General features: G+C 37.7%; 1 protein-coding gene across 1 annotated transcript in view; it reads right to left on the bottom strand.

Moving 5' to 3' along the window:
* The window catches only part of LOC107698933 (PH domain leucine-rich repeat-containing protein phosphatase 1-like), a 32,685-nt gene that overhangs the window by 13,954 nt on the left and 3,519 nt on the right, over window positions 1-15,212 (bottom strand). Inside the window, exons 2-5 of the mRNA XM_016500075.1 lie at window positions 6,168-6,364; window positions 3,871-4,001; window positions 1,293-1,439; window positions 18-186 (exon numbers count right to left, since the gene is read on the bottom strand). Of these exons, the coding sequence (XP_016355561.1) occupies window positions 18-186; window positions 1,293-1,439; window positions 3,871-4,001; window positions 6,168-6,364 (644 nt within the window). The remainder of the gene's footprint in view (window positions 1-17; window positions 187-1,292; window positions 1,440-3,870; window positions 4,002-6,167; window positions 6,365-15,212) is intronic.

The raw sequence follows: 15,212 nt of genomic DNA, 5'->3' as shown, positions 1-15,212 counted from the left end.
AGCGTCAGCACACACACTTTATTCCCAGCCATGCAGAGCCTCTCGACAGCGGGCAGCTGCTCCAGCACCGATGGCACCTGTGTGAACTCATTGAAGGACAGACCCAGATAGACCAGCCGCTGAAGACGACCCAGCTCCACTGGGAGAGCAGACAGCAGATTCCCATCCAGAACCAGCGTCTGCAGACTGACACACACACACACTCAATCTCACTGTAGTGTCCAGCAGAGCAGCGAGAGTCACATGACCGTCTGACTCCACACCACACATCTAACCTGACACTTTTGAGTAAAGCGTTTCTCATTAGATGAGAACGAAAATATAGCAATCATTTTTTAGTTGTTCTTACAGTCACAGGGTTTGAAAAAATGTTTGAATAATTTAAAATGGACATTAAAATCTACATTGGGAACAATATCTAAAACTAAAAACTTGAAAGCAATATGAACTATCCAGTTGTTTAAAATGTGCAATGATTTTCTGTATTTATTTTTCTTTTTATATACCTCTGACATGTTTGGTTATATGTACTCTTGTTTGTACAATAAGCTCGGTTCTCCTAAAAAATTATTTTTTTTACATTTTGTATTATATATTACATTTATATTATGTAATATACATACGTACATTTTTTTTTTTTAATTCAATTTCAGGCAATTTTAGAGCAGGATTCACAGATGAATAGAAAGTTCAAAAGAACAGCATTTTTTTAAATATAAATCTTTTGTAACATTATAAATGTCTTTACTCTCACCTTTGATTAATTTAACACATCCTTGATGAATAAAAGTATTAATTTCTTTCCAAAAAAACCCCCAAAAAATCTTACTGACCCCAAACTTTTGAACAGTAGCGTATGATAATACAAAATAAATGCTGCTCTTTTGAACTTTCTATTCATCAAAGAATCCTTAAAAAAAGTGCAAAACTGTTTTCAACACTGACAATGATCAGAAATTGTAAAAAATATTAAACAATATAATTGTTTGCTGTATTTTGGATGAAATAAATGAATACTTGGTGAGCAGAAGAGACTTCCTTCAAAAACACTGGAAATATAACAGAAGTGTTTCTAATATTAAATGTTTTAGTATTATAAACAATTACTTTCACTGGACTGTGATTGTTAGACTTAATATTAGGCCTGTTGGTTAATATTATTCATAAAAGTAAAAATAAGGGAATGTTCCTCATAATAATATATTTGTAACATTTGAGTGCTTATGAAGATGAGTGTAGCTTCTCAGTAAGAGCAGGTCTGATTGGACGAGGCGTGATCATGTGACACTCACTGGCTCATGTTGGCCAGGTCGGGGTGGATGGAGGTCAGGAGGTTGCAGCTGAGGTTGACCTCCGTCAGTGTGCTGATGGAGCAAATGGGCAGCGGGAAACTCCCCAGCTGATTATGAGAGAGATTGAGGCTCCGCAGGCGGGAGAATCTGCAGAGAGATGACATCATCAGCACGCGACAATCACCTTTCCATCCGCATTGATGTCCTTAACGCGTCTAAGTGTTATTATTAATCGGATGAAATATCTAGGGCCATTTATTTTTTTCCCAAACTGCATGTTTTCGATTTTAATTTTTCTGGATTCTGTTGTCATGGTTTAATTAAATTGTAATAATCAAAAGGATGTCTAATCAATTGAATTAATAGAATGTAACAAGTTAATAACTTCACTAAATACTTTTCTTTTAATCAAAAATGTTGGCAACGAAATGAAAGCATATATTGTTTAACAATTTAATTAGTATTTTATAGATGTAATTAAGAAACAATTTTTATTTTTCGGCAAACAAAGTTTTGCTTACTGTTACAATGTAAACATGGGTAAAAAAGTTTGATCTTTCTTAAAAAACGGTTTTAATAATATTGCAATTAGTGCTGTCAAACGATTAATCGCATCCAAAATAATATATGTGTGTACTGTGTATATTTATTATGTATATATAAATACACACATACATGTATATATTTAAGAAAAATTATATATATTTAATATATTTATATATAATATAAATTATATGAATATAAATATATACACATGCAAATACATGCAAGTATTTTAAATATATATACTGCATGTGTGTGTATTTATATATTCATAATAAATATACACAGTACACACATATTATTTTGGATGCGATTAATCGTTTGACAGCACTAATTGCAATATTATTAATATTACTACTTTATAAGTAAATTCTATATTATAATACTGTACTATATTTGTCAATTTCTTTAAGTTAAAACTTTAACTGAACTATTATTTTGACATGTTTTAGTGGAGGCTCTTGATCGTCTGATGAAATCTCTGTAAGTATGATGGAACATCATTTGATTAGAGCAGAGCAGATCAAGAAAACATGGCAGAAGCCCTCGAGACGGACACAGTCTGACAGAAACCCTTCAGAAACTGAATCTCTATTTTTTTAAATTGACCCTTATGACTGGTTTTGTGGTCCAGGGTCACAAATACGGTTTGTATTTCATACTGAAATGGGCAGAATGTGAATGTGACCCAGTAAACGGCACTAACGCATGACGCGGTGATTCAGTCTAAACACACACGCGATCACATTAACTGAGGCTTTTCTAATCTGAGGCTCCCGGCGGACCGGACTCGTCTCACGGCACACAGCTGTCTCCGCTGGAAAATAGGCTGGCCTACTTGCGTTTGTTTGGGATGGTGCGTTCGTGGTGAAGTATGCTAAAGTAGGACTCCCAACTAGGGCTTTCTCACACACACACACACACACACACACACACACACACACACACACACACACACACACACACACACACACCTCGCGTGATGGGATGACGGGTGTCGTTTTCAGAGCAAATGTAGATCAGAGCAGTGAAGCGCTGGAGAATCTGGACAGCTGCACTTCAAGCCTCTGCAGTGTGAAGTAAGAGGTCAGACTCTAAATCACACACTGATTTATAACGTCTGCGTTTATATGCTCTAGTATGTTCTGCCAGAACATACTAGAGCATATTCCCCATTTCCCACCAGCCCTTGACAGTACGCTAGAGCTGAACCGGACAAGCATCAGTGGACTAATTTAAGTTAATGTCCAGAAAGTCCACATTGGGCAAAGTTTGAGTCACATGATCACAATATAAATGTCTGACAAACATTCACAGGACAGCTGCGTTTCAGCCTCCACATTCAGATCTGTTCCCGACAGAAACACAATGAAAATGCTTTAAATAAAAAAAAAAAAAAAAAAAATTGAGGATTTCACTATTTAATTAAGGCTGGGAAAATAAACCGATGCATCGCGAATCGAGAAATGATTCAGCATAGATTCTGAGATTTCCCGAATGCATGGCGATTCTTACTCGAGTCGATCCTGAGCTTAGTTTTGAACAGCAGATGGCGCTGCATGCTTTAGAAACATCTGTACTCCGCTTGTTTGTCATTAACCCCCCCCTGCAAATATCAAAACAATTTTTGAGAAAAGCTGCACCAAATTCAGTCATTTTTGGCCCCAAAAATCTGAAAAAAGGTCCTGGTAAACCCTGATGAGGAGATTATTACACTGCATTGTTCTCTCTATCTGTCTCTTCGTCTGCCTACTGATTGATTGATTGATTATATTAAATACATTATATAATATATATATTGTTTTTGGACATGTACACGATGGAAAAACAGTATTTCTTGAAGAACACTGTAAATTATACATGAATGTGGTAATCGTTCAGGATCCTGGTGTGTATCAGAAGCAGATTCCGTCACTATACCACCATAGTACTCGCTTATAAGGGCGTAAAAATGTTCTCTAGTGAGGGTTTAGATCAGCTCTAGTGTGTCAGCTCGTCTTATCTGTACAGGTTTGAGGTACAGAGGACGTCTCACACACCCTTCGCCGCCTGCCGGTGCCAGCGCAGGTGTTCGGTGAAGCTGTCGAAGCTGATGTAGTAGGTCTGACTCTGATGTCCCGCCGAGCTGAAGGCCAAACAGTGACTGTGTTTCTTCACCTCTTCCACCTGAACACACACACACACACAAGCTTACACCAGAGCGAAACACAGTGCTCACGCAGTGATGAGCGTTCATCAGCGTCACAGGTCTGTTTAGATCAGCTGTGATGGCTGACATGGCAGTCAGCACTCAATATTTAGTCTAGCAGTCTAGAACAGAAATAAACACTGAGAGACTATGAAACACACTCTGTTTGTTTAGCACTTCATCAAGTCTCAAAACCACCATAAAACTTTACACCTCACTAAGCAATGTCCACTATGCCTGTCCTCTCACTGTGCTCGCTGGTAAAGTAACCAGGATCTGGCCCATACGCAGATCTAATACATGTCAATATATACAATTTCCAGATATGAAATATATAGCCTATTGTCACATGACAAACAAACTTACATGAAACCTATTAAAAAAACTAAAGAATTTCATATATGAATATATATCTAGCCAAAAAAAATGATGTATGTTTATGTATGTGTAATACATATTTGGACACATTTCTGTTCATCCTAAAATCTATCATTATTATTTCATTATGTTGAAATTGCATAAGTAAATATAAAAGATAGACACTTATTAAATTCTTAATATATGAAAGCTGATAACCGATATGTTGGCCGATAAATCTAAATCCAAATATATCATATAAAATATATATAGCCTTACCACTTACCAGTATATAGTAATATCACTCTTGACATAGGACAATAAATATCATATATTACATTTCCTTATGGGTGGGAAATATGCTGCATAAACATAATCTGGTGTTCAGCACATGTGAGCAATATAAAGTGAATATTGTGAATATTGCAGTCAACTTAATTTTTTTTTCTTAAAGATTGGGCCAACAAATTAGTTCCAGATCCTGTCCTTTCATTCTTATGGTCTGCAAAAGTCTGAATCTAAATTAGAGCAGATAAGTTTCTTTCAGTAATTAACCAATTACACTAAAACCAATTTTAACCAGTAAAAGGGATCTGTAGGTAATACTGTCGAACGGCTGAAGAAAATCTGTTCTATTCTGACCACTGTGCGCTTCAGGAGGGATGCTGTAGGATAGTGCTGGGCAGTATACCGGTTCATACCGAATACCGGTGTTTATTTTTGTTATGATATGAATTTTTAAAATACCGCAATACCGGTGTATGTCGCTTAAACAACGTTCGGAACGTGACACTGTTTGAAAGGGGTCCCTTTTCACTGTTGCACTGTGGTGAGGGAACAGCTGTATGTGTTACTAAGCGTGAAAGCTCCGAAACTGAAGCTGTAGAACTAATAGAACGTGATGACACAGAAGAACTCATCCACAATATCCACATTGACCGCCACAAATATCCACCGCCCCTGCCATCAGCTCCCGCGTCTCACACACACGAGCGACTTTAGCACTAGATTTAGCAACTTTCAGACCCTTTTAGAGGCTTTTTCCCATAGAATATATATACTGACAAACCTAGCGACTTTTTTGGATAAACCTTAGCTATGGTTCAGTTGGAAGATTTCTCCAGTGCTGTCCCGCGAACGCGAGGCCTGACTTTCCCGGAGAAGTGTCACGTCTTTCGGCGTCTGTTCTGTGCAGTGAGCGGCAGAGAAGCACCGCAGCCGACTCCTCAATAAATGAGTACAAAACAGCGTTTCCTAGCACCTGTCGCTTACTGATTGTTTGGAATTATAAATATGAGCGTAGTTCGTCTGTTAATATCACATGCACTTTTTTGTTTGTTGTTGTTTTTAGTTTGTTACTCAGACGCAGGCAGTGCGCTGCATGAGACAAAAAAGTCATATAGCCAAAACAACCGCATAGCCGCTCTTTAGTGTAGATGCATGTTGATTTTATCAGACGATGCCGCGATTATAAATGAGTGACTCCTGGTTAACATGTATTAAAAGGGGTCGTGTTTAGTCACTATTTAGTGTGGTATTTTTTGACAATATTCACTCATGACAGTAAAATAAGTCAATATATTGCAGTATTTCCTCTCAATCAGTAGAAAATATGGTTAACACTCAGTCATGCATGAAAAAAAAAAATACTGTCATGTACCGTGAAACCGGTATAATTTTGAAAAATACCGTGATATAAATTTTTGGTCATACCGCCCAGCACTACTGTAGGATCACTGGTTTGGGACAAACATTCCCCACAGGATTATAACATGTGAGTTCATTACCTTTCCTCCGATCAGTGGCAGGATGTGCATCTTGCCCGTATGGCTGGCCTTCACTGAGGACACCATCAGACAAGTGCCACATAAAATCACCTGCCGTCGACTCCAGCGGTTCACCGGCAGCTGCAGCTTTCCTTTCCGTACGTTATACGTTCCAGAGAGCTGGATGCGCTCAGAGCTCTCGATGCTGTGAGGTTTTCCTGCAAAACAGAGAAAAACATGAGAGTGACTTCCCCAATCCACTCCTACACATCCAATGCAGCTTCAGAAGTGCATCTCAGTTCACGCCGCAAAACTGCTGTTTGCACTGCTCTGTACTGGAAACACAAAAGATTAGTTCAGCAGTCGGTACTAGTCACGAGTGGCGTTCAGCAGTCAGTACTAGTCACGAGTGGAGTTCAGCAGTCAGTACTAGTCACGAGTGGAGTTCAGCAGTCAGTACTAGTCACGAGTGGAGTTCAGCAGTCAGTACTAGTCACGAGTGGAGTGAGTGGAGTTCATGAGTGGAATTCAGCAGTCGGTTCTAGTTGCGAGTGGAGTTCAGCAGTCGGTTCTAGTCACGAGTGGAGTTCAGCAGTCGGTTCTAGTCACGAGTGGAGTTCAGCAGTCGGTTCTAGTCACGAGTGGAGTTCAGCAGTCAGGACTAGCTCAGCAGTCACACACAGCATAGCAGACACAAAACGTCACCGGGCCCACTCATCGTTTTAATCATACGCAGGATTTAATTATATTGCATGCAATTGATCTTACTGATATAGATATCGTACCTCAAAGTGATGATGTTACTGACCATTTCCTTGTATCGTGCATGCTGCATATTACTGATATTAACTATATGGCTCTGCACTATTGTCCAGGAACAACTATTGTTCCAGCCACCAAAAACAGATTTACAAATAACCTGCCTGATTTATGTCAACTGCTCTGTGTACCCATAAATACACATGAACTATACGAAATGACTAGCAACATGGGCACTATCTTCTCTAATACATTAGAAGCTGTTGCCCCCATCAAATTGAAAAAGGTTTAGTTCACTGACTAGCTACTCAATATCGCTTTCATTATCGCAGATGAATTGCCTGCGATAATGAACGCAATATTGCGTAGCTTGTCAGTTAACTATGGCTCTGTGTAGTAAATGCCGCTCCACCTGAAAGCACGTGCTGGAGATTTACTACTAATCACAGGAGCGGCTTTACTGACGAGATGCACATGAAAATTGCATGCGATTTATCGTGCAGCCCTCATGGGTTGATTTGTCAGTAATCTCTCCTGGTTATATCATCAATAGTTTCACATCATCTTAATGACTCATGCGTAGGGCTGGGACTAGAACGTAGAATGATTTTTCGATTAATCGTTTTTTAAAATGACATCGATTTGATATCGATTCTCAAAAGCCGCGAATCAATCTTTTCCGGGATTTATTTAAGCGTGGTTCTTAATTTCTTTTTATTAATTCACCATTTGTAAACTGATGTTTACGGTTAATTTTTTAGAAGTATACATAGCATTTGTATTAAAACTATATTCACTGAATGTAATAAAAAAAAAAAAATCGAATCGAATCGAGAGCTTGCTTCTATACTCTTTGGTCTCACACAGCCAGATGGAGGGAGATCTATATTCACTGAATGTAATAAAAAAAAAAAAATCGATTCGAATCGAGAGCTTGCGAATCGAAATCGAATCGAATCGGGATATCTGAATCGATACCCAGCCCTAGTGTTAACAAGCCGCGGCTGCAGAGTGTGAGCTGCTCCGTTTCACCAAAGAACTTCTATTGGCTTCTATACTCTTTGGTCTCACACAGCCAGATGGAGGGAGATTGTCCAGTATGGCGTTCTACAACAACACTTAGCTGCCCACAGATGTGCCTACCTATAAATCGGCCTAATTTGCAGCACAATCGGCCGATGCCGATTAATAAATAAAAAAAGCCAAAATCGGCCCGATTAATCGGTCGACTTCTATTCAGCAGTCAGAACTAGAGAAGAGAGAGCGGAGTTCAGTAGTCAGTAAAAGTAAACAGCAGAATTCAGCAGTCAGAACTAGTACAAAGCAGAGTTCAGCAGTCAGTAGTAAAAAGCATAATTCAGGACTCAGAACTATTTAAGAGAAAAATTTAGCAGCTAGTACTAGTAAAGAGGAGATTTCAACAGAAGAACTAGTAAAGTTTAGAATTCAGCAGTCCGTACTAGTAACGGACAGAATTCAGCAGTCAGTACTTCCAATGAATAGAATTCAGAAGTTGGTACTAGTAAAGAACAGAATTACTACTACTACTACTAAAAGGCAGAATTCAACAGTCAGTACTACGAAAAAACAGAACTCAACTGTTGGTACTAAGAGAACAGAATTCAGTAGTCAGTACTACTTAAGGGCAAAAATTAGCAATCTGTACTAGTAAAGTTCAGAATTCAACAGTCAATACTACCAAAAAACAGAATTCAGCGGCTGGTACTAGTGAATTACAGAATTCAGTAGTCAATATTATTAAGAGCAGAGTTCAGCACTAGTAAAGATACAACTAGGCAGTAGGTACTAGTAAAGAACAGAATTCGGCTGTTGTACTAGTAAATTACACAATTCAGTGGTCAGTATATTATTAAGAGAATTCAGAATTCAGCAGTCAGTACTAGCAGACTGGAATTTAGAATTTAGTAGGGATGCACCGAATGTTCGGCAACCAAAATTATTCGGCCGAAAATAGCAAAAAAAGCTATTACGGTGCTCGGCCAAGTCAGTTGCTCAGTAACATTTTTATGAATTTTTACAAGGCATGTGACAATGTGATATGTGCAACAAACATCTTCCCATACTCGTAATGAAAATCATTTATAAATCTGCTGTTGTCAACAAAAATAAGCTTTTTTCCAGAGGTCTTCCTGTGGGTTTCTGCCAAAATAAAAGCTGAGAAAAAGCAACATTAATAAATGTTATTATTGTAAATTTTACAGTTGTTCTGTAAAATAAAATAAAAAAGACAATAATAATGATAATAATTACAACAGCTCTGTTAATACATTTATTATAGCATTCACACAGTGTTCAGACTGGGATCTGTAATATTTTCTAATGTTTTAAAAGCATTCTCTTCTGCTCAGCAAGGTTGCATTTATTTGTACAGTAAAAAAATACAAAATACAAAAATACAGTATAAAAACATGCCTGATTCAAGAAGGTCTCAAAAATGGCCAAAAAATATTATTTTACTAACTTATTAATTTTAAGTTAAATTGTGTTTTATTGATATAATGTCTGCTAGAATGTTCAGTGTTAAGTAAATATTTTTAAAGCACATTTTGGCAATGGTGAAAAAAAAGGGCAAAATGGGGCGAAAAACCGTATTCGGTCTTCGGCCTTCAGCCCAGTGTTTCATTTTGTTCGGCTTCGGCCAAGAATTTTCATTTCGGTGCATTACTAGAATTTAGTTTATATTGGCCATTGAGAAACAAATGTACAGTATGTTCTTCTGCCATAAACTCTAATTTATCAAAACGTCTGTCTACAGCTGTCTACTGCCAACAGGTGACTCCAGAGACAGATGCCCGTGTTTGTGGGTCAGCGGTCGGTCCGAGGTTTGACTCGGGCTCTGTTTTTCAACACCTCATCCTGTTTTGAGCGGTTAGGCAGATGCAGTCCTCTGGGTATCCGGCACAAAGCAGAAGAGGGTGTGTGTCCAGGCTATATTTGTCCACGTTCTGCTCGTGTGGTCTAATGCACTGGAGAAACCGCCTGCGTGACATATTGGGGCTAAAAACTCCTGAATAATTTCTTTCAGGAGTTTAAAAGGCTCATGACTGCGAGTGACACGTTCTGGAGGAGCTCACAGCTGCATTACACAATCTCACCATTTTCTCTTTTTTTTTTCGAAAAAGGAAACTTTCATGAGAGATTTTAGATATCTTGATAGTTAAGTATTTGAAATGACTTCTCAAAAAAAAGTTATTATCAGAGAAAGCATCATTTCAACCAAACAGTAGATAAAAATGAAAGAAAAACAAGTCGTCCAAATGATCAGGTTTCTCACAGTTTGTCACTAAATGAACACGAGGAAGAATGACATTTTATCTGTTTGATGCTCAAAACTTATGCAGCCCTAGTGAAGACAGAAACCTAGCCACTAGCCAGTAACGTCATTTCACTAAGATGATGTCATCCAATATAACAAAACGTGACAATATCAATTCAATTGGCAGTGAATGGTGACCTCCTTTAAGCTGTTAAAAAAGGGATGCAAACGCGTCACAAAATAATCCCATGCATGTTAATGTGTATATTCTGAGCACATACGGTAGGGTTTGGTGAGAAACAAACTGAAAATGTAGTTTATTATTAGGAGAAAAAAGCACAGAAGCACATCATTTGCCGAAATCAAGATTAGTAAAAACACGAGGCCTATAAACATCAGAAAAGTAGTGTAAAAGTCTTCTCTGAGGTGTTCTCTGAGATTTTATCTGTTTGATGCTCAAAACTTATGCAGCCCTAGTGAAGACAGAAACCTAGCCACTAGCCAGTAACGTCATTTCACTAAGATGATGTCATCCAATATAACAAAACGTGACAATATCAATTCAATTGGCAGTGAATGGTGACCTCCTTTAAGCTGTTAAAAAAGGGATGCAAACGCATCACAAAATAATCCCATGCATGTTAATGTGTATATTCTGAGCACATACGGTAGGGTTTGGTGAGAAACAAACCGAAAATGTAGTTTATTATTAGGAGAAAAAAGCACAGAAGCACATCATTTGCCGAAATCAAGATTAGTAAAAACACGAGGCCTATAAACATCAGAAAAGTAGTGTAAAAGTCTTCTCTGAGGTGTTCTCTGAGGTCTAACGCAATATTTTTATACGTGTTATTAATTAAATTGCTTTAATATACAACTAATTAAATGTTTTATGATGAAACATTTGCATTAGTTATTTATAATGAACTCTCTGGCATTAACCGGCTCTGTTCCTGAACAAACCCGTCAGATAGAAAGCATCGCTCTTTATTTATAGCATCACGTGTGCAAACATCCTGACAAGAGTGCATTCACATGCATCATAAATCATAAAGGTCATAAACACATCTGATGAATGCTGTAACGTGACAGGGAATGACATACTATAGATCAGCAAAGCCTCTAAAAATAACAGCGGCCCAGAAATGATCCGTTCGGTTGAATCACATTTATACATCTCTTCACTAACCGCACTTATATTTATCATTAGGTCTGAGTGTGTTTGAATCAGCTGGTGAATTAATGTATGCGTGTTTTGTGAATTTTGTGACTCACACAGGTGTACAGAATCATATTAACTACCAACATCTTCCGCTCACAGTAATGAACTATAATATTTGTATTATATTTTGAATGTTCTTGGAGATAGGTGGCACTTCTGTGGAGTAGCCTATTTACTTATAAAACACATAATATAAAAAAAGCCTCGTTTAAGTCAAGCAGTGCCAGACTGACCACTCAGCTCATGCAGACGAGTGTAACTGTATATCTTTAACAGCACAAATGATGATGTATGATTCATAGCAGTGTCATAAACAGACTGGCTTCAAAAAAAGCAGCATTATCAAAAACCAGATATTTACTGGATTTCAAATAAATATCACATAAAATTAATGCTTATTTCACTTATTTTTGTACTTTGTTTCAGTAAATTGATTAATCGCTGTGATGGCTCTGATGTTAGGCGCAGTTTCAGTACAGAAACACACACACTCACTCACAGACACACACTCACACTCACACACTCACACACACTCGCACACACACGACACACACACACACACTTGCACACACACTCGCACACACACTCGCACACACACTCGCACACACACACTGATGGCACATTCAGATGCAGAGATGGTGTCCTCTAAAGTTTCTGGCAGGGAACAGACGGTGGGCTCAGCACACAGACACTAATGCTGAATCTCCTGAAATCTCATCTGGATCCAGACGCTCGATACAGCAGTTACACACCGACCTGAACGAACATCACTGACCACAAATAAACGCACTCATAAAAGACAACTTACTGCATTTCCAATGCAGCATTTCTCATTTTTATTTAGTTTAATGTGATGTAATAAAACACCAAAACTAAAATAAACATAAATAAAAAAAGTACAGTTTCAGCGTCCACCTTTTTCCTAACGAGCCTACTGCGTTTTAAATTCCAGTTTGGGGAAGTTCCACTCAACAAGACTGCAACAAATCATTTCAAATCATAAGATTGCACTACAAATAATCCTTATCCGTCATTTTGACTGAATGGGCTGTAAATGTTCATTTATTTTGTATTTTCAGAAGTTAGGAGAATAACGTTTGGTATATTAATGTGACGTAGGGGTGTGAGATATTGACAACTAGGGCTGAAATGATTCCTCGAATACCTCGAGTAACTCGAATACAAAAAAATCTTCGTTTAGTCCATTTACTGTACATTTTACATGACAACAGGAATTAAAGAATTGTACTAAAAACATGGACACAACAACAACAACAAGTCAAACCAGATATTATATTACATTATACACTTCACAACAGGCCCGCGCATTATCTAACACTAACAATGAGCAATATAAAAATAAATAAATAAATAACAGATAGAAATTTAGATTTAAACAATGCATTTGTAAATGCTGAAATTAGTATTGAAATTAATATTTAGAAATGTTTTTCACTGATAGCTCATGTTAACTTATGTAGTTAACAATGGTAACGAATGCAGCCTATTGTAAAGTGTTCTATTATATTCATCTTGACTGGATTCTATGCAACTATGAGTGAAAAGTGGGTTTATCACAGCTTCAGAGTAAATGCAACACATGACTTCAGGAGACGAAACACATTCATATTTCATGTCTTTCTTCCTCGTGTTCGTCTTCTTTAGGGCTTGACATCTCGACAGCAGCAATATAATGACACGTTTAGATATTATGTTTATCATATGAAGTTGTTTTAATAAACTTGATTTGTTCTTCATTGTCTCTTAATCAGCGTGCAATAATTGATGTTTATTATTACTGATGATTAGGGTTGCAAAGGGGTGGAAAATTTCCGGAAGCTTTACAAAAATCCCTGGAATATTCAAAAAAATCCTGGAAAGTTTCCAAAATTTCTGGAATATATCAGACATTTACTGGAACTTTTCCACCTTTTTGCAACCCTACTGATGATAAGCAATTTATTAAAAAAACAAAACATGCCACACGTTGTCAAAAATCCTCGCAGCGTTCCTGCTTTATCAGTCCGATCAAACATTAATAAAATGTCATTTAAACAGCGAAATATACTTTATGATCAAATATGTTTCTTATATCAAACAACAGCTTGAAAAACGTTATCATAAGCAAACAGAAACGATGACCAGCATTGAGGCTACATATCAAAATCTATCATATTATTCACAATCATGCATCACATCACAATCTGCAGGATATGAAATATCTGAAACTGTGGCACTTGTAACACCCTTCAGAGTGAGCCGAGGCTCTGAGCCCGACATTCCCGACATTCCCGGAGCGTCTGAGTACATACTTCACAGAACTACACTAACCCTGCGGAGACGACTGACAGCCTTTAATCCTCCTCACATGACAACATCTGCCAGACCAACACTAACGCTTACGAGAGAATCTCAAACTGAGCCACAAATCCACCGGCAGAAAGGGTTCTGTTCTTCAACAACAGCGTTAAGCATCGCGGCTAACACAGCATTACATATGAGTACCGCGTGAAAGTCAGCAGCTCAGCATGCACGACTCATGCCAATGCAAACTATCCCACGATTAGCACCAGATCTCATCTATGCCGGCACACTTCAAGATGCTTAATTTCAGAGAGTTGTTATGCAGAAATTAATGCATTTTGGTTTTATCAAATATGGCACCAAACTACCACAGATGAAATGTATCTTTTTTTTCAAAAGTTTTCAAATAAAACAAAAAGTTTTTTTTTAAATCTAACAGTTTATTGTACCTTTAAACAAAAGTTTGCATATGTTTTACGTTGAGTATCATATTTGATCATCAGGCTTATATGGCTCATATAGTCTGAAATAGTGAGAATATGGAGGACAAACAGCTCAATTTTATTCAGAGACTCAAACAGAGCAATTTAGTGCAGATGCTGATATTTGAAATTCTGATGCTTGTGATGTAAATCAATGAGATCTTTATAACAGTGCAGCAGATGCTGACATACAATGATCTAAATATCAGTCGTCGCTCTATATCTCCAGTAATCTGTCTCAGTGAGATGAGATTGAAATGCTCCAAACATATAATGCAGTGATTGAGAGCTGAAGAAATAAAGCTCCTCAGAAGATGTGAGATGTTCTGGAGGCTTGTGAAGATCATTCCTCCGCTGAGGAACAGTGAAAGTAAAGCTTCTGGAAACAAACGCTCCTCAAAAGATCCTGAGGATCAGATTTGAGACTCTAAAACATGATTGATGGAGAATCAAGTAAAGCTGAGCTGCTTCAGTCCAGTAAGAGTTCATCTGGAGATATTACTGCAGTTATTCTGACGCTTACTTGATAAAAACCAGTCAAGATTTGACACGAGAAGCTCCAGCTACAGTTACACTAAAAGAGCTTTGACTGGATAAAACACTCTAAACGATCAACCAGAGACAGAAGACATGAGGAGATTGAGTGTGAAACAGGATTAGCAGCAAAGTTTTGATCATGTAATAAAGTAGGCCTCATCAGTATATCAGCCTCAGAGGAGGATCTGATCCACACTGTAAAAGCCTGACTATGTCTGCAGCTCTTCTTAAAGGCACAGTATGTAATTTTCGCCGCTAGAGGGCGCATATTCAAAATAAACAAACCTGTTATACTGTATTATGACAGCACTTTTTTTAAACTAAATGTCAACACCGTGATAATACCGTAGACCGTGATAAAAGCATGAGCAATTAATCGCAACATGAAAATCTGATACCGGCATATCCCTACATACAAGATACATTTAGTTCTGTTATAATGCTACTCTGTGCGGTCGTCACCGGTCTATTAAAACACACAACAT

Source organism: Sinocyclocheilus anshuiensis, unplaced genomic scaffold (assembly GCF_001515605.1).
Source record: "Sinocyclocheilus anshuiensis isolate Anshui unplaced genomic scaffold, SAMN03320099.WGS_v1.1 scaffold270, whole genome shotgun sequence".
Lineage (NCBI taxonomy): Eukaryota > Metazoa > Chordata > Actinopteri > Cypriniformes > Cyprinidae > Sinocyclocheilus > Sinocyclocheilus anshuiensis.
The sequence above is the reverse complement of the archived record's forward strand: the minus strand, read 5'-3'. Positions and strand labels throughout refer to the sequence as shown.